At 40.4% G+C, this 21497-nt stretch overlaps 1 protein-coding gene across 1 annotated transcript in view; it reads left to right on the top strand.

Moving 5' to 3' along the window:
* Positions 1-21497, top strand: part of VWC2 (von Willebrand factor C domain containing 2) — a gene marked incomplete at its 5' end in the record, with an annotated part of 151700 nt that overhangs the window by 25526 nt on the left and 104677 nt on the right. The window contains one exon of the mRNA XM_021709985.1: positions 4755-4884. Coding sequence (XP_021565660.1) covers positions 4755-4884 — 130 coding nt within the window. The remainder of the gene's footprint in view (positions 1-4754; positions 4885-21497) is intronic.

Genomic DNA, 21497 nt, shown 5'->3' with positions numbered 1-21497 from the left:
TATTTCTGTCATGAGACATTCTATGCAAAATGTATGTTGTGATATGCGAATGAGAAGTACTGTTGCTTTCAATTTGGGTTACCTGAGTAAAGTTTCTTTTGGGAAAAGGGTAGCTTTGGAAGAGGAGAAAAGTTTGTCTCCTCCAATAGGAAAATGTGCATGGACATTCCTGTTGATGGTTACAGCTGATGTGTTGCCCTGGGCATGTTACCTTTAGCTTCCACTGTGGGACAAAGGCCACAGGATGGCAGGAGGCCATTTGGTGCTTGAGTTGGCAGGTGAGGAATCATCAGCTTGGTGGGTACTCAGGCCTGGTGCCTAGAGTCAGAGCAGCAACTTGGAATCTGATCAAGTCAAGGTACAGGCAGACCTTGACCTGACTCCTAGACATTGGGGTCAGCTGACCATGCCTGCTGACCATATTGGTGGGACTCCAGCTATGGGTTAGTGAAGTGAACCTGAAATAGGGTCACTGTGACCCAGAACACCAGATTGGCCCTGATGACTGGGGATCCAAACCTTGTGTCGAAGCTGGGCCCCAAAGCCGGAATCACGGGCTGCAGCTTCCATCTGCTCCTTGGCAGCTTGTCCCCATCTCGGGAGGTAGAAGGCACTAGCCCTTTGTCCCAGGCAATCTGAGCAGGAAGCTGCTCTTATCGTTGTATAAGTGGCCATTCTGAGGCACTAAGCAGAGCCCTGTGTTGGAATGGTGGGTACCCAGGCAGTATAGGACCTGAGCCATGAGAAGAGCTGGCCTGAATCCAGCTGGGTCTCCATCAAACTTCCCTGGAGGACTCCAGGCTGGGAGTTGAGGGGTGACTTTTCCTCTGTGATGCACTGAGTCTGAACCTGTATACAGGCTGCATCTTCCTGGGCTGCTGCTGAGTTTGTAAGGGCACTAGGTGTTTGTGTTTGTTGGTTTTGCTTTTTTTTTTCCCTAGCAACCTTCCCTACCCTATATGAGGACTGTTGGGGGGCAAGTGCCGCCTCTATCCATTTTGGTATCAAATATGGCTTCTCAGAGGAGGCTATGTTTGACCAGGATTCGCCACATTAAGAGTTTATCCAACATGAGCCTTTCCAGGAAGACAGGACAGCATGAACGAGGCATAGACAAGCCAGGAACATGGTGGGAGGAGCTCAGTGGGCTGGTTCGACTGAGTTTCGCTGACAAGGACTTGGCATTATTTTTTTTCTGTTCAGGGCTGGCCGGATTAGCTGGGTAAAGCCTGATGAGTGACCAGGGCCAACACCAGGAGTGGCAGAGGGGCCCAGCAGGTGGTCCAAGCAGAGATCTGAGACTGTGAGGCAAGCAGGTCTTCCTGGAAGGTGGGTCCACAGGTTGGGATTGGGGTCCTGGGACCGGACCACCCTCCAGGGGACGAGAGCATGAACATGAACAAGACAGAGTTCTATTATGTGATCTAGGTTTGAGATAGGGATGCTGGAAACTGGCTATCAGATGAGAAACTCTGATGTCTAAGAACCAGGAGCCTCTGAACAGCCTGAGGGCTTTTGCTCAGGTAGGACTAGCAGAACGCATGGCTAGCAGCTGAGGGGACTGGCATTGCTTTGCTACTTGCTGTCACCAGCCCCGCCTCCTCATGAGCAGGCCTGAGCCTGCAATGGGAGTGGATCAGAGTTCAGCGTGGATGCTGGTGAAGGCAGACGCAGGCAGCAGGAGGTGAGGCCTGAGAGGGGCGTGCTCAGGAGGGTCCCGGTTCTAAGCGTCAACTTTGATATTTGAGAAGTGAACAGATCTCCGAATATAGCCATGCATCACTTCATGATGGGGATCCATTCTGGGAGATGCACGTTTAGGCCATTTCATTGCTGTGTGAACTCAGCATAGTTACGCAAACCTAGGCGGTAAAGCCTATCACACACCAGGCTAAAATGTCTCAACTGTTGGCTCCTGGGCTACAGATCTGTACAGCTTGTTACTGCACTGACTATTGCAGACAGTTGCAATACAATGGTGAGTATGTGTGCATCTAAAACAGAAAAAGTACAGGAACACTAGGATACCATAATCTTACGGGACCACTGATAAATATGTGGTCTGCTCTTGACCCAAACATCACCATGTGGTGCACGACTGTAGCCCAATCAGGATTTCTAAATACTGAATGATAGTAAAACCCCCAAACAAATTTTTTATGGAGGTATGAAACCTTTGAGAAGATGGCAGAGCTGCCTGTGTGCATGTGTTCAAGCCACACTCTGCAGCATGGATGCAGTGAATTTCAGCTTCAGCAGCAGGCAGAGGTGTTTTGTTTCCAGGCCAGTGGTCTCTGCGCATTTGCCAGGGTGAGCTCCCTCATGCAGAACGCTGCTGGACCAGGCTGCCTCGGGGCCTGCCGCCAGCGTACCTGGAGCCTTTCTGACTTTGCGGTTGTGCACTTTGCTCTGTGTTCCTGCTGTGTTCCTGGATCTCTCCCTGGGGACATGACGTGGGGCCCATACTCGCCTTCTTTCAAATTCCCAAACGGTGCTTTATACTTCTTCCCAGGAGCACTGCTTAAGTGAGGGGTGGATGGATGCCAGGTTGTACTGCTTCTTGAGGACAGACCCAGCCAGCTGACCCTCCTGCTTCTTGTGACTGTCCTGTAGGGAATGGGCCTCAACCCCTAAGACAGGGTGTTTTGGCGCTCCATCAACACCACCTGGGCTTGACGGCTTATGCCTGGAGTCCTTCCAGTTGAAGGCTTCTGGCATACAATCAGCCATGTCTCTGTAACAAGGTCTTTGCTTTTAAAACTCAGAATCTTTTTCTCATTCTGCTTTCTGTGTACGTCTCCCTTGAGGTGAAGACGCTCCAGACAGAATGGGGACTTGGTAGGAGGAAGAAGGAGAGGAGTCCCATAACAACTACAGCAACACTGGTTATGGTAGCAAAAGAAAACCCCAAACAACACAGAATAAAACAAAAAACCTCACTGTGCCAAAAATACTTCTCAAAAACATGCCTTTTTATCATAAGACTGATTTTAACTTCTCAGGCGGCATTGCAAACCAATATTTTGTCTCAGCCTACTCTGAAGTTTTTCAAAGTTTTCTTTTTTTCTTTTTGCCAAACACACACATACACGCACACGCGCGCGCGCACACACACACACACACACACACACACACACACACACACACACACTCCCCTAAACCCTGACTCCCAGGCAGGTTAACTGTGGTCTAGTGCCTCAGAAAGCGATATATTTAAACCCAAGTCGACCTTTTCTTCATACAATAACCAGTCCATTTTTAGTTTTTGCATTGTATGCACAAAGGAAGCATTTGTGAGAGTTGCTTGTGTTTCTTACCTTACAAGTGGTATTTATACCACGGGTATGGAAAACATGATGAACTGGGGTCCTTCGCCTCTTTGAGAGCAGGAACTCGGCCTGACATCACCTGTCTCCCATTACCACTGACTTTTAAAGCGTACATTTTCACCTTAAAGTCTTGCTTTTGATAGCTGGGTCTGCAGACACCCTTTCTGCTTTGCCCTGAGTTCACTCTGTTTAAAAAATCTCTCCAAGCCAGGCTTGGTAGCTCAGCCTGTAATCCTGGGAGGGTGAGGTGAGTGGATTGCCTGAGCCCGTGGGTTCAAGACCCACCTCGGCAACTTGGCGAAACCTCATCTCTACGATAAATAAAAAAAATCAGCCAGGCGTGGTAGCATGTGCCTGTAATTCCGGCTACTCAGAAGGCTCAGGCGGAAGGATCGCTGGAGCCCAGCAGGTCGAGGCTGCAGCGGCCAGGAGTGGCCACTGCACTCCAGTCTGGGCGACTGAGTGAGACTCCAACTCAAAAAAAAAAAAAATCTCTCCATTGGTGGTTCCCAGGAAATGAATCCTCTACACCATGGCCTGCATGGGGGACTGTGGGAGAGCTCAGCTGTCAGTGTGCAACTTTCCCAGGAGTGGCTGGTATGCTTGATTTGAATGGTTCAGAAAGGTCAACTTTGGGCCAATGGCTGGAAAGTGCAGAGAGACAAACTGAAGCCTGGCATCCAGTCATACATCATAACAATGGATGATAGAAGGGAATGAGCCCGCCAGGCCTTGAGGAGGGTGGAGTTGCTGTGGGCTTGCCCTCAGCAGCAGAGCCGCTGGGTCTTTGAGGAAACATCTGCCTGTTTCACATTGCCTAATGCCTCATCAGGACACAGGCTGAAAATTGTAGCAGGCTTGTTCTAGCGTTGCCGTAAGAGTTGGATGAACTAATACTCATGCAACCCCTGGCACGGGGCTGGACTTTGAGGACAGGCTCAGTTTCTCCTCTCTTTCCCCCTTCCCCTTCCCTTCTTGTTCTAGTATCTGGCAGTGGTCCCCGCTCTGTTGGGTGGCGACTTGGCAGGTCTGTGGAAAAGGGAGCCATCTACGTGACGAGTGGGTGGACAAGTTATTATTTGTTAATTTTTAAAGAAACAAAAGCATTTCTTCAAAAGAAAGCTCATAAGGCAGGCAATCCAATATGTATGTAGCCCATGAGAACCCAAGCTGCTCTGGCGGGAGTTGCGGGGGAGGGGAGAGTAGCAGCCCTGGGGCCCGTCCTGCATGTCTGCACCCAAGGCAGCTCCTGAACACCCAGGACTCCTGTGTCCACGCTTTGAAAACCGCTGGGCAGGATCTTTTTAAATGTTTTCTTTAACATTCCTGAAATGCTTGGAAGTCTTTACAGAAAGTTTAGGGGAGGAAAAATACAACTTTGTAGGAAAGGACGGCAGAAGGCATGACCGTGACCGTGTGTTTCAGGTGTCTCCATGCGAGAGGTGCCGCTGTGAAGCCAATGGCGAGGTGCTGTGCACAGTGTCAGCATGTCCCCAGACGGAGTGCGTGGACCCCGTGTATGAGCCGGATCAGTGCTGCCCCATCTGCAAAAACGGTACGTGAGATGCCTGTTGGTGACAAGTGTGCCCCCCACCCCACCCCGCCCCACCCTCCACACTCCGTTTCATGATCGTTGGGACGTAAGCAGATATGTGAGTTTGAAGACGGGTATCCACACAGACACACACTCGTGTAATCTTTAGGGTGCTGTTCTGTGGCAAGGCATTGAGTCCCATGTTTAATGGATGTTGAGTTCTTTGGGGAGAAATTCAATTTCCACCTTTGAAGCGAGTCACTTATTTTAATTTAACTTTGTTTGCTCTCGCAAAGCTGTTTCTCTCTTTCCAAGACAAATCAAACACGCTGGTTGGGCTCATTTACTTTTCATTACTAAGTGAATTAAACTTGGAACATAATTGAATATTTTTCATAAGCAAATTAGGCAGGAAGAGAACCCCCTCTTATTCCCAGTGAGAGCCCCGGATAGATCAGAAGCCTTGCCTGCTTTATGAAAAAGAGACAGCAGGTGTCCTTGATCCTAATTTGTCAAGGAAGAGTGTTTCTTCATCCCAAAAAACAAGGATTACTCTGTACCTGAGGAACCGAGGGCGGATGTCATGCTTTAAGAGGGTTGTTGATGACAGACCGAGCCTGAGGATTATGGCTCCTATGGGCAATTTGACAAGAGGCTGAGCATAGCTTGGAAGAGAGCAGACTCGGGAGACAAGGCCACAGTCTGCAAGGATCTGAGTGTCTTTCCAGACAGAAGGAATTAGGCTTTCTGGACGTCACCCTGAGGCATGCTGTGAGGGACTCCCAGGTGGGAGCATTCAAGGCTAACTTCAGATGCTGTCAGCTGTTACCTGTGGGTTGCTGGATCGAGGCTCGATAACTGTGTGGTATGGGCTTTGTAAGTGGCTGGTAAGCTTGGGTGGAGTTACACAGGGGTATGCATAGTGTACAGACAATTTTGAGAATCCGTGTCACACCAATCAAAATTGTGGGGCCATGAGACTCCCCAGATACCTTCCACCTGCACATATCCAAATTTTACCAAAGCTCACTGTCAAGCTCTTTAGATAAATAAATGGAAGAGGAAATGAAGCTTCTGCTGAAGAAGGACAGTTTGTAAAGAATAAGATCATTGTATTAGGAACGTAATAATTATGGAGGCATGGCATGTTCAGTCCTCCGAATGTGCATGGACAGTGTCCAGAGAAAGATGACATAGAGTGTACTTTATACAGGGTTGGCTGTTCTTTTGTGTGTATTAATTACAAAGAAACCATGAGGTAGGGTTTTATTTTTGAGTATACAAATCATGTTCAAAAGTAAACGCAACATAAATATGGTATACTCACAGATTCGCAGTGTTTTAGTATTACAGTGATAGTTTGGGGAGATGATTATCACCCTGACAGTAACCTTGTAGATGTTCACCTTTTGTCTCTATACTTTGAGAGGCAATATGGACTATGGATTTTAAAGCTAGATTTATATTACAGAATAATTAGTATTGAAAGACTTAATTCGCCGGGCTCGGTGGCTCAGCCTGTAATCCCACGCCTTTGGGAGACTGAGGTGGGTGTATTGCCTGAGCCCGCGGATTCGAGACCCGCCTGGGCAGCGAGACCTCATCTCTACAGTAAATCAAAAAATCAGCCGGGCGTGGTAGCGCATGCCTGTAATTCCGGCTACTTGGAAGGCTGAGGCGGAAGGATCGCTGGAGCCCAGCAGAACGAGGCTGCGGTGGCCGGGAGCGGCCATTGCACTCCAGTCTGGGCAACAGAGTGAGACTCCAACTCAAAAAAAAAAAAAAGACTTAATTCAATTATATCAGAACATTGACAACTTCTCATTTTGGGGAATATAACTGGAAGTAAATTTAAATAAACTAATCACGAACATACTATTAAATTTTGTTTTACTCACCACATAGAACATGACTTTCAGCTGTCTCTAGTTATAGGGTATTCTGACCTTGACAGGGCAATTGGAGTATGAAATTCTTGGTTAAAAAAAAAAAAAGACTGCTTTACAAACGAAAACAGTTTCTATCAGAATGAGTGCTCTGTAATAATTGACTGAGATTAATGAATAATTTACAATAGTCCAACCTTGCCTTCCCACATAAACGATGTTGTAAAAAAATTCTAAGTCTGATATATCACAGTTTAGAGGACATCAAAAATGGATGCTTTATATGAAATTAAAAGCTTGGATAGACTTAGCTTGTATGAAATATGAAGGCTTTAACTCTTGATCTCTGTAGACCGGCCTTTACTCCTCACGCTGGCTTGTCTTGACCTGTAGCATTAAATAGCTCTTTCTCCGACAGAAGGAAAATTACAGTTCAGTTGCTAGCTGCCAAAGTCACTCGCATCAAGGGAGCAAAAGTTAGAAACCAAGAATGCCTTGAATATAAATAAATGATCACACATCAAACACAGCTTAATATATTCACTTTGTGGACGTGTGTAGATCAATCTCCCAAGGTTTTTCTTTTGATAAAATGGATGTTTGTGTGGCCCTGTTTGTTTGTTTTTTAAAAAAACTGTTTCCCTCACAATGGTACAAACAGTGAGGGATATCTGACTTACAAGAATTCAGCTCTTCTCTGTTGATGGGTGCACAGCACTATTCCATTCAAGCCTCTTAGTTTTAGACATGCTTGTCAGCATTAACTAGACACTAGTCTCCCATTAGTGATCAGAAGACCTCTACTCTGCAAGTGTGCATGTCAGCTTACTCTGCGAATGCAAAAGAGAACTGATAAAAGTGGGACATCGGTATTGAAATATGAGAGCTTTGTTGGAAATGGCTGTGCTTCTCAAAGGTAGAATGTGGTACTCTAAGGGAAAAATGATGTATACCAAATGCACAAAGACACTGGATATAAAGATTGTATAATTCCCTGAAGTATCACTGCCACTTGATTATTGTTATTTGCAGCTTTGTTTTCATAGGAAGGTAAATATGGCTTTTTTTTTTTTTTGGCAGGAAAATGAAAAATCTCTTGTGAAAAATTTAGGATAAACACTGAGACTTCAAATTTTATGGAAAATATGTGAGAAGCACTCACAGAGAATTAGGCAGGTTTTTTGTTTGTTTGTTTTCCTGTATATTTCAGAGAGAGAAGATAGAATTATAGTTAAACCTCATGTAGCAATTTGGACAAAACTGAATGCTTTGGGTGTGTGGGTGGGTGTATGTGATTTCTATCAAGATCCTCTCACAAAGAAAAGCTTGTTCCCATATGGCGTCACCATTATATCTCTTCAAAATTTTTACCAAAGAAATAACATTAATTTTACAGAAACACTGAACTACAAATCTACAGATGACATGATTGTGTCCATAAAATATAAAGGAATTAAAAAATATCAGAATTAATAGTTGATTTTAACAAGTTTGTTTGATGAGGTCAAATGTTTAAAAATCAGCTGTATTTCTATATACCAGAAACAAACAAATAGAAATACATGAAAAGCTACAGTTTCAAATAGCATACAAATTAAATACTTAGAAATAAATGTAACAAAATTATGCAAGATCTCCTCACTTAAAAATTATAAAGCTTCATTGAGAAAAATTAAAGAAAACCTAAGTAAATGGAGGGATATACCATGTTTATGATTTGGAAGACTCAATAATGTAAAGATGTCAATTTGCTTCAAAGTAACCTATTGATTCAGTACAATTCCATTCAAAAATCCAAAGACTGTAGAAATTATCAAACTGATTCTAGAATACAAATGGGAAAACAAAGGTTAAAGACTATTCCATGAAATATCCAAGAAGAAAAACAAAGCTGGGAAATGTATACTATAAGATATTAAGATTCATTGGAAGTCATAGTAATTAACACATTGTGGTATGTTCCCAAAGACAGACAGACTGACAAATGGAGCAGAACAGAGCCAGAAAAGGCTGAGTATATAAGATTACCAGCTGTATGACTATGCTGATACTATAGTATAGTGTGAAAAGGAGTGATTTTTCCAATGAAGGACGCTAGGCCAATTGAGTAGCAGTATGAATATTAAAGATATTGTGACTCTTATTTCACACTCTACCAAAAAAAAAAAAAAAATCAATTCCAAGTAGACTGTAGATTTAAATATGAAGGTTAAAACAATGATGATTTTAGATAAAAAATTTAAAAGAATATGCTGATGACCTTGAGTATGCAAAGATTTAAAGAACACTAAAAACACTAAGCATAAGGAAAGAATTCATATATTGAACTTTATTATTATTAAGAATCTATGTTCATCAATGACACTATTAAGCAAGTGCAATGCAGTCCATGTTTGGAGAAAATATATGCAATCCATATATTTAGCTAAAGTCTTAAATAGACATTCCATTACATAAAACACAGAGATAGAAAAGAGGGAAAAATATGATAGAGGATTCCCAACATTCTTGGTATGTCAGTGCCCTTTTCCTAATTTCTCTGGTCGGAGAGATGAGTTTTATCATTGAATTTTAGGTACTGGACTGCCATCATTATTTCCATGACATTGAATTTCGATGACAGGTCCTGTTCTTAGTTCAGACATGAGAGAAAAATTTTAAAATATAAAAAATAATTTCCGATTTTAATTTCTGATTTTAAAATGTAAAAAATAATTTCCAATTTTAGTGTTAACCTGAAGTACATTGTGATAAATTAAGATGCATCTTGTAATTTCTAGAACATTCACTAAGAAACCACATGAGCATATCAAATTAAAAAAGGTGACATATCAAATTAAAAATACATGTATGTATATATAAATTTTTAAAAGGCAATCAAGAAGAAACAAAGGAACCAAAATAGGAAACTGAGGAAACTGATGAAAAATATATATACACTAAAAAGAGCCCCAAAATACATGAAGTAAAGAGTGATAGAATTCAAAGGAGAAATATAAATTTAAATGATGAGAAATATAAATTTAAATGATAGTAGTTGAAAATTCTAATAAACTATTCAATAACTCATAGAAAATCTAGACAGCAGGAGCTCACATATAGAAGAGTTATCTGATACTGTTACCTAACTTAACCTGACATATGTGTGCAATATACCACCCAACTACTGAAGGATACTAATTTTTGCCACGTACAGGTGGACACTCTCTACAGTGGACCATATACTAAGACATAAAACAAGTCTCAATAAATTTAAAGGACTTAATGATACAATGTATATTCTTTGCAAACAAAAGAATTCAGCAGAATTAAATTAGAATCAACAGCATAAGGGAAGCTGGAAAATCTGAAATTATTTGGGAATTAAATAGCTCACTTTGTGAGTGTCGGAAAGATGGCAGCCGAGCCAGTCAGTCTGTGCGAGTCCTGGTGTGAGTGAGTATATAGAAAATTTTGTGTACCTGTCAGTGAGTGAGTGGGAGTGTGAATGATTGAGTGACGGCTCGGGAGCAAGTGGCCCCGTGAAACAGCTGGTGCTGCAGCTTGGACCCTAGTGATTCCCGGGAAGCAGAAGCCAAGTGCCATTTTCTTTAAATCAGCAAAACCCTTACTGGGAAGAAGATGCTGAGCGAGACTGACGAAGTGGGGGCTCATGAGCAAGTGGTCAGGGCCCTCCAGGTGAAGCAGCTGGTATAGCAGCTGCTCTGCTTGGTCCCTAGCACTTCCTGGTTTGCAGAAGCTGAGCTCCATTTTTTTTAACTGACAAAAATTTTCCTACAAAGGAGTGATGGGGAGAGACTACCAGCTCCAGACTCTGCCTCACCACTGTAGTGCCTGGCCACATACTGGCTGCAAGGGCTACAGAGGGAGTCCAGAGGCAGAGCCCCACTAGAGAAGATGAAAGAGGCACCTCATCATCATCTTGAAAACAGGGCAGGAAAGTGCTCTGACTTGCTCACCACAGAGCAATAGACCTGATCTCTGTGATTGGTGGATCAACTACTCAGGGGTTGATTGTGACCTGGAGGGAATATCCTGAAAGCACAAACTTTGGAGGGACAGGACAAGTGCTAAGACAGGTGTCCCACCCCCTATGCTGACTCAGCCACGGGACAAAGGGTATGACTAGAAAAGGACAAGAAAGACCTTTAAACAGATCAGTGGTGAGTCCAGGGCTAATCCAACCTCCCTCCTTCCCAGCAATTCTCTGAATATCAGACCCACACAGTTGGGGCACAACTGAGAGCAACAAACTAAGGTGGAGCCTGAACATAAGCTGCAATAGGAGAACCCCATTCCAGGATAGGTCTGGCTGGGGCAACCCCAAGAGTGCATACCTGGGGAAGAGATAATCCTGCACCTCCCCACTGGAGGGGATCCCCCTGACCATATGAGAGTGGGCAAGGAGGACTGCAGCTGCACCCACCCCCACTGCCCCTCCTCCTTCCCTGCTCTGGACACTGGGGAGAGAGTAAAAGAGGCGAAAGCTCTGCAGGAGACAGTAGAGAAGCAGACAAGAGGAACAATAACAGAAACTGCCACAGAGGACAGAGTTTTTTTCATTAAAATTTTTTTTTCCTATTTGTTAGTTTTTCTATTTTTAAAATATTTTTATTTTGTGTATGAATGTGTATGTGAGGGTTTGATATGCATGCCCCCCCTTTTTTTCTCTCTTTTCTTTTTCTTTCTTTTGTTGTTTTTTGTTTTCTTTTTATGTGTTTATGTGAATGATTCAGGTTTTCTTTTATTTTTTTCCTTTTTCTTGGTCTTTTTTTGCTCTTTTGTTCTTCTCTCTTTTTTTTTAGGCTAGCGTGTGTGTGACTATGTGTGTGAGGGTTCAGTATGAATTCCTATCTTTTTCTTTGTGTTTTTTTCTTGTCTTTCTTTTTCTTCTCCATTCATTTTGTTCTAGGCATGTATGTGTGTATGTTTAGTTTCCCTGTTTTTTGTTGTTTTTGTTTTGTTTCACTTTGTTGTTATTCCAGTTTGTTTTGGGGAGTGTGTGTGTGTGTGTGTGTGTGTGTGTGTGTGTGCGTGTGTATGTGGTGTGTGTGTGTGTGTGTGTGTGTGTGTGAATGTATGTGTTCAATTGTTTTTTGCTTTGGCTTCTGCTTTCATTGTTCTGTGATTTTTTTCATATTTTAGAAATTTTGTCCATCTTGTTTCATTCTGTTTTTCTCTGTTCTCCTCATGGATGTTATTATAACTTTGACTCAGGGGGTACACACACATACCTGTTGCATTGTCATACAGAGTGGTAGTGAGGAGTGGGTCTCAGGGAACACATACCACAATCAGTGAGCACTGTGATTTGCAAGTAATTTCTGAATCCTAGCTCCTCATCCTCTACCTTAATTGACTTTCAAAATGACAAGAGACAGCAAAGCTTCTCACCCCCAATCCTGTTTCAAAATAAAACAAATCCATATCCCGGATCAGGAAAGAATAGAGGGCTAAGCAAACATCAGAAGGAAAAGCCTTTTCCACTGACACTGAATAACAGAACTAAAGAGAAAAGCAAGAGATCTGTCACAAATGAGGAAAACCCAATAGAAAATCACAGGTAATTTCAAGTGTAACAAAGAGAAAACACCTGAAAAATCAGATCTTGGAGCCAAACAATGGAAGTCACCCACAACTGACCCCAGAATAAGACAGGGATTAGGGACTGGATGGGAAGAGTGAATAAGACTAAAGAAAGACAAGACACAACTCTGGAAGAACTTATAACAGAGATTTTGGCCATAAAAAATTTCACCCAGGAAATCATTTAAAAAATGAAAAGCGTGGAAAGTAGAATTAATCTAGCAGAAGAAAGACTCTTGGAACTTGAAGACCAGAACATGGAATTAACCTGATCTGTAAAACACATAGAAAGAAAATTCAGAAAGAAAGAACAAAACATACAAGAGATATGTGATTATATCAAGAGGCCAAATCTATGCCTGACTGGTATCCCAGAAGAAGAAGGGGAAAAGGAGAACACCTTGGAGCAAGTATTCCAGGAAGTCATTTAGGAAAACTTTCCCCATCTCACCAGAGATGTGACCAGCCAAACACAAGAAATACAGAGAACCCCCACAAGTTATCAAATGAGAAGACCAACCCCCAGACACACAGTAATTTGCCTACACAAAGTAGGCACAAAAGAAAAAATTCCAAAGGCAACAAGAGAGAAAGGTCAGACTACCTACCAGGGAAAACCAATCAGAATAGCAACAGACCTATCAACAGAAACACTATAAGCAAAAAGGGACAGGAGTTCAATATTTAAAGTCCTCAAAGATAAATAATTTCAATCAAAAATTTCCTACCCAGCCAAGCTCAGCTTCATCAGTGATGGAGAATTAAAATCCTTCCCAGACATCCAATCTCTAAGAAATTATGCAGCTTCCAGACCAGCTCTATAGGAGACACTTAAAGAGGTATTAGGCATAGAAGAAAGAAAAAGAATGACCACACACTTTCAAAAGAACAGCAGAGCACAGAATCAACAGAGAATACATTGCAACTTGAAAACACACATACATCACCCCCAAAGTTGAAAGAAAACAAGCAAACAAATGAAGAAAATACTTTATAAGAATGTCATGATAGATAAACAATCACATGTCAATAATCTGCCTGAATGTGAATGAACTAAATGCACTACTGAAAAGGCACTGATGGATAAGAAACCATGACCCAATTATTTGTTGCATCCAGGAAACTCATCTCACCACAAGGGATGCATGAATTTTCAGGCAAATGAACCACAAAAGAAGGCACAATCTTAATATCAGACAAAACAACCTTTAAGCTATCAAAAAATTTAAAAGATATGAAGGGACACTACATGATGATAAAAGTTTCAATCCATCATCAAGAACTATCCATCCCAACATATGTGCACCCTACACAGGATCACCAGCAATTATAAAGCAACTACTAAGTAAATTTTAAAAAAGATATTGACTCTAACACTATGATAGCAGGGAACTTGAGTATCCCACTAACAGCCCTAAGATCATCAAGACAAAAAATCAACAAGGAGATCCAGAACCTAAACTTGACACTCAAAGAATGAACTTAATAGATACCTACAGACTATTCCACTCAGCAACTACAGAATATACGTTTTTCTCATCACCGCATGGAATGTACTCCAAGATTGATCACATCCTTGGCCATAAATCAAGCATAAATAAATTCCAGGAGGCTGAAATATTGCCATGCATCTTCTCAGACCACAGTGGAATAAAAATAAATATCAACACCAGCGAAGTTTCCCCAAAGCCCACAGAGACATGGACACTAAATAGGATGATGCTGAACAACTTCTGGGTTAACACTGAAATCAAAATCAAAATTATAAGATTTCTGGAAACAAATGAAAATGGAGAAGCATCTTACCAAAATCTATGGGTTGTCATGAAAGCGGTTCTAACAGAACGATTTATATCTCTATGAACACACATCATGAAAATGGAAAGATTACAAGTTGACAGCCTAACAGATCACCTAAGGAAGCTGGAAAGAGAAGACCACCAACACCCTAATTTAGCAGAAGAATCCAGATTACCAAAATAAGAGCCCAAATGTGGGACATAGAAGACAAAAACATCATAGAAAACATCAAAAAACAAAACAAAACAAAAAACTGGTTCTTTGAAAGAATTCAGATTGATAGACCCCAGCCAGAATGACCAAGAAAAAGAGAGAAAAAACCCAAATAAACATAATCAGAAATACAAAAGATCAAATCACACTGATCCCAAAGAAATACAAAAGATTATTGGAGAATACTATACACACATGTTTGAAAACAAACTTGATAACCTAAATGAAAAGGAGTACTTTTTGACATCACACAACCTTCCCATGTTGAAACAAGATGATATCAAGAGACTGAATAGACCAGTAATAACCCAGGAAATTGACTCTGTCATAAGAAAACTATCTACAAAAAAAAAAAAAAAAAAGCCCTGGACCAGACAGTTTTCCAGCAGAACTCTACAAAACATAAAAACATACAAGGAAAAACTGATATCAATCCTATTGAAAGTATTCCAGGCAATTGAGAAAGATGGAATTCTCCCCAAATCATTTTACGAAGCTCACATCACACTGATACCCAAACCAGGTAAAGATCCAACAAAAAAAGAGACCTACAGGCCAATATCCCTTATGAACATAGATGCAAAAATCCTCAACAAGATTCTAGCAAATCAAATCCAAAAACACATCTCAAAAATCATCCACCATGACCAAGTAGGCTTCATCCCCAGGATGCAGGGCTGGTTCAACATTCATAAGACCATAAATGTAATTAAATACATCAACAGATGCAAAAACAAGAACCACATGATTATTTCATGAGATGCAGTAAAAGCTTTTGATAAAAACTAGCATCCCTTCTTGATAAAAACCCTCAAACATCTAGGTATAGAAGGAATATACTTCAAAGTAGTAACTGCCATCTACGATAAGCCCATCACTAACATACTGCTAAATGGACAGAAATTGGAAACATTTCCCCTGAAAACTGGAACAAGACAAGCCTGCCCACTCTCACCCCTCTTGTTCAACATTGTGTTGGAAGGCCTAGCTTGAGTAACTAGACAAGAAAAAGAAATCAAGTGTATCCAAATTGGAAGAGGAAGTTAAGTTATCCCTCTTTGCTGATGATATGATTCTATACCTCCAATGTCCAAGAGAATCTGTTAAAAACCTGTTTCACTGATAAAGTCCTTTGGCAGAGTCTTGAGGTACAAAATAAATGTGCAAAAGACAGTTGCATTCTTATATACCAATAGCAAGCACACAGAGAACTAAATAAAAGCACAATCCCATTTACAAAAGACACACACACACACACACACACACACACACACACACACACACACGAAATACCTCAGCATCTTCCTAACCAGAGAAGTGGAAGACCTTTACCTTGACAACTACAAAACACTGCTCAAAGAAATTCAGCAACTACAGAATATACAAAGAAATTCAAGAAGACACAAACAAAAACATTCCATGCTCATGGATAGGAAGAATCAACGTTGTTAAGGTGTCCATCGTACCAAGGCAATCTATAGATTCAACGTGATACCCATTAACTTACCAACATCATTATTCTCAGACCTGGAAATTACAATACAGAAATTTATATGGAAATATAAACAACCACAAATAGCCAAAACAATCCTTAGTAAAAGATGGTATTGATATAAGAACAGGCATATGAACCAATGGAACAGGACAGAGATTCTGGAAGCAACGCCTCAGTTTCTCAACCAACTCATCTTTGACAAAGCCTCCAACAACAACCACTGAAAAGAGAACCTGTTGAGTAAATGGTGCTGGGAAAACTGGCTGATCACATGCAGAAGATTGAAACAGAACCCATTCCTATCACCATACACAAAAATTAACTCTAAATGGATCAAAGACCTAAACATAAAACCTCAAACTATAAGAATCTTAGAAAATGCAGGAGAGACCCTTATGGAAATTGGAACTGGCAACCAATTCCTGATCAAAACTCCAAGTGCCCATAACATAAGAGATAAGATAGACAAGTGGGACTTCATCAAACTGTCTGACAAGCTTCTGCAAAGCAAAATAAATCATCAAGAGAGTGGGGAGACAGCCCACAGAATGGGAAAAAACATTTGCCAACTGTACATCTCACAAAGGCCTAACATCTAGGATCTACAAGGAACTCAAACACACCAAAAGAAAAAAAAAAAGCCCTCTTAAACAGCGGGCGAAAGACTTCCAAAAGAAGATATATGGGCAACCAATACACACATGAAAAAGTGCTCAGCCTCACTTTCATCAGAGAAATGCAAATCAAAACCACATTGAGATACCACCTAACCCCAGTAGTTGATGTAATATATTAGTAGTATAAAGGAATGCAAAAACCACACATGATCTCAATAGATGCAGAGAAGGTATTTGACACAATCATTCATGATTAAAGCTGTCAACAAACTAAGCATAAAAGGGAACTTTCTCAATCTGATAAACAGCAACTATAAACAACTCACAGTTAACAACTATTACAAATGTTCTCTCAATACTCCTAAAATCTAGAGGATGACAAAGATATCCCTTTTACCACAACTATCCATACATAGAAAAAGAAAGAGAGGAAGGGAGGGAAGGGGACAGGAGAGGGAGAAGAACAGAAGGAGGAAGGAAAAGGAAATTAAGATGTAAAACTACCTGTATCAGAAAATGTCATGATCCTGCATATGGAAAATCCCAAGGATTACACATGTACACAACTATTAGGACTAATAAAGAATAATACCAGAGGAATAAACAAAAAATCAGTTTTTGTTGCATACTATGGACAATAAAAATGAAATTAAGAAAATAATTCCATATGGAATAGCATTCAAAAAGAATAGAATACTTAGAAATAAATTTCACAGTAGAAATGCAAAATTTGTACACTGAAAGAAATATTGTTGAAAGTAATTAAAGGAGATATAAATAGAGATACATTTCATGAATAGAAGATTCATTGTTGTCAATATGACAATTCTTCCCAAATCGAGCTATAAATTCAGCACCATTTTATACAAAATAGAATTTTCTTGTAGAAATTGATAGCCTGATCCTAAAATTCATGTGGAATATAAAGGATAATCAAAGTAATTTGGGGAAAGAAAAAAATTGGAAAATTTGCACTATCCAATTACATACCATATTAAAAAATCATAATAATCAAGATACTGTAGTATCATTGGAAAGATAAACAATGGAAAAGAATTGACAGTTCAAAAATAAATTCAGTATGTAAATCCTTATATACTCACCCCTCAACCAATGTAGCAAACCACTTCAATGGGAACAATATAGTCTTTTAAACAAATGGTGCTATAACAATTAGATATTCACATGCAAAGAAAAAAACAAAAAACAAAAAGAACATTGATTCTTACTTCACACTGTATGCAAATATACAGTAACTCAAAATGAACTATTGACCTAAATGTGAAAATTTAAACTGTGTCACTTTTAGATTAAAACATCAACATCTTCCTGACCTTAGGTTGGGCAAAGAGTTCTTATACTCCATATTGAAGTCACAATCCATAAAAGAAAAAAAATAGCTGATAAATTGAATGTCATCAATATTAAAACTTTTGCACTTCAAAACACACTGTTAATAAAATGAAAATACAAGGCACAGACTTTGAAAAAATATTTGCAAGTCATGTATCTGATAAAAGATTCATATCCAGGATACATAAAGAATTCATAAAACTCAAAAAGAAGACAAGCAACCTAATTTAAAATGGGCAAAACATTTGAACAGACGCTTTGGCAAAGAATACAAAGAAATGGCAAATAACCAGATAAGATGTTCAACCTCACGAATCCTTAGGGAAATGAAAATTAAAAACACAATGAGATACTATCATACCCCCATTAGAGTAGGGTTACAATAAAAAGGCAAAGACAGGGAAATTGGGATAACTGGATATTGCTGGTGGCAATGTCAAATGGCACATCTGCTTTGGAAGACAGTTTGACAGTTGCTTAAAAAGTTAAACATAAAACTTACCATACGTTCCAGTAATTCATTCTAGGATTCCATCCCAGCAAATTGAGAACATATTTCCACACAAAGGTGTATATTTAAATGTTAACCACAGGATTATTTTTAATGGTCAAATGTGGAAATAATACAAATATGCATCAACTAGTAAATGAAAAAACAAAATGTAGTATATCCATAAAATGGAATACTATTTATCAATAAAAGGAAATGAACTAATGATACACAGTTCATTTCTATGAACGTGGATGAATCTTAAAAGCATTATCCTAAATGAAAGAAAAATTACTAGTTTATGCTTCTACTTATTTGAAATATCTCAGGAAGGCAAATTTATATAGGGAGAAAGTCAACCAGTGATTGGTGAGAGCTATAATCAGAGTGGGAATGAACAGTGCATTGCTTTGAGGGAATTTATTGAGATGGTGCCATGTTTGTTAACTGGGTTGTTAGATGGCTACACAATTAAATAAATTTACTAAAGATCATTAGATTGTACACTTGCAATGGGTGAGTGAGTTTTGTTGCCAAGCACCTAGGTCTAGTTATGCACAGCACAGAAAGCCAATCACTGAGATAGTAGTATTGCCGGGGAAGAAGGCTTTATCATGGATGATGTCAGTCAGGAGATAGGAGACAAATCTCAAATCTGCCCCCTAACCAACTAAAGTTAAAGGTTTGTATGGCAGGGAAGGAATGTAAAACATGAATTAGGGAGGGGTAAGGAAGAGGAGTTGGTGGCAGCAGGTGGTGGATGAGGGTTCTGGTGTCTCATGTAACCATGTGTGGGGAAACAGGAATTAGGGAGCAGTAAGGAAGAGGCGTTGGCCAACAGGCAGCAGGCTTGTGTTACTGTCTGGATGCCTTGACCTGATGGTCGGTTTCCTGAGAAGGAAATCAGATAAGATAAATGTACATTTCTCAAGCTTTAGTTACATGGGAAAGTTGGGCCCATTTCAGTTTTACAGTATGTCAAACATACTTGAATAAAGCTGCTAAGAATATTGACAGTTACTTGCAAAGGTAGGTAGAGTAAAAGTTTTGCAATGTCCCTTGATTCACTCCCAAGGCTAATCTTTTTGCTCCACCCAGGCTGGAACTCCTGGGCTCAGGCGATCCTTCTGCCTCAGCATCCTGAGTAGCTGGGACTATAGGCACGTACTACTATGCCTCTCTATTTATTGATTCAGATTTATTGATTTATTTGTTGTAAAGACAAGGTTTCATTATGTTTCCCAGGCTGGTCTCGAATCCTGGGGCTCAAGCGACTCTCCCACCTCCACCTTCCAAATTGCTTGAGATTACAGGCATGAGCTACCACCGCCTTAGCCCAAGGCTATTCTTGATACACTTTCTTTCATCTTTTCTCAGAGACAGACATTTCTAACCCTGGCCTGATGCCTGATTGCTTTATACAATTTTCTTCCTTGTTAAACCTACCAAAACCTAAACTCTTCAGGGTATGTTGTTTTTTTTTAACCTGTATTAAACTAAAAAGTCTACACAAATTAAATTTAATGGAGTTTATTTGACCATGAATCAGGCAAAACTCAAAACCAGAAGGGATTCAGAAAGCTCCACCAAAAGTGAGAGCATGAGCTTTTATAGGCTGAACACAGAACCAAAGTGAAGGATTTTCCCAATTGGCTACAGTGGCTGCCTTATTTGGGCATGGTGTGAGGAGACATTTGCCTTATTCGGGCTTAATCTGATTGGTTGGCTGCTGGTGATTGGCTGAAACCCAGCTATTTGTTACAAAAATACACTCCTACATTATGTTTTGATCAGTTAGTTAGAACTCAAAGTATGGAAACAGCCTCAGGTTAATAGCCTCCTACTCATTTAATGCCTGTGAGAGAGAAGGAGTGGTAAGGAATAACAATCGTAGAAATACAACAGAAGTCAACGACTTGTTATAGACTGTCTGTACTCGCCCTTCTCTGTGCATAATGTGGAAGCCTGGCTATTTTTATTTTATTTTATTTTTGTAGAGATGATAGTCTCACTTTGTTGCCCAGGCTGATCTTGAACTCCTGGTTTCAAGTAGTTCTCCCACCTCATCCTCCCAAAGTTCTAGGATTACAGGCATATCCACCATGCCTGGCCAGGCTTTGCATTTTTAATAAGTTTCTAGGTGTTTCTGTTGCCACTGGTCTGGAGACCATCCTCTAAGAACTGCTGCTTTCAGGCACTCATTTTTATACTCTTCTTGGGTGTCTTCTCCCAGCCAATGTACTGAGAGGCTTTAAACAGGAAGTGAGATCATTGTGAGACTTGAAAAGCATTTTCAAATGCATTAATTGATCTATGTTTGATGTTTTTCTTTTTTTTGTTTTTTGTTTTTGTTTTTGTTTTTTGAGTTGGAGTCTCACTCTGTCGCCCAGACTGGAGTGCAATGGCCGCTCCCGGCCACCGCAGCGTCGACCTGCTGGGCTCCGGCGATCCTTCCGCCTCAGCCTTCCAAGTAGCCGGAATTACAGGTGCGTGCTACCACGCCCGGCTGATTTTTTGATTTATTGTAGAGATGAGGTCTCGCTGCCCAGGCGGGTCTCGAACCCGCAGGCTCAGGCAATCCGCTCACCTCAGCCTCCCAAAGGCGCGGGATTACAGGCTGAGCCACCGAGCCCGGCTGTTTGATGTTTTTCTAGGGATTTTAATGTTCATTGAAATATACTAACTTGTAATGGTATTTTAAAACTTGAAGAGTATCAGGGCAGTGATAAACTGTTGAAATGCAAATTAAGTCAGAAAAGGTTAATTTAGAAATGTTCTCCCTATCATTTTATACAGATAGTTAATGAAGGTGGGCATAAAATTTGACTATAAGCTTCCTAGCAGCTGAAGCAAAAAGAGTAATATAATAAATATTAACTATGAACAGTTAACTATGAAACACACAATTCTGCTTTTTTTCCTGTACTGAGGCTGAGAGAAAAATGACTTCCTCATGAATAGCTTCTCTCAAAATAAATACATCTATCAATTGTAAAATACTTAAAAGCTTTACTCAACTTCTATTGCAGTCCTCAACATAAGCCAAAAACCCAAAGTGCTAACATACTTCTTCATGTGTCTTCTGTTTTATTTGCATTTTGGTTTTGTGGGAATAATAATTCAGATGACATCCCATTAATCCTCATAAACCCCTGTGGGTATCAAATATTTATTCTTATTTAGAGTAGCACTTG

This window comes from Carlito syrichta, unplaced genomic scaffold (genome assembly GCF_000164805.1).
Source record: "Carlito syrichta isolate Samal-C Ts95f unplaced genomic scaffold, Tarsius_syrichta-2.0.1 Scaffold287843, whole genome shotgun sequence".
NCBI classification, from domain to species: Eukaryota; Metazoa; Chordata; class Mammalia; order Primates; family Tarsiidae; genus Carlito; species Carlito syrichta.
The sequence above is the reverse complement of the archived record's forward strand: the minus strand, read 5'-3'. Positions and strand labels throughout refer to the sequence as shown.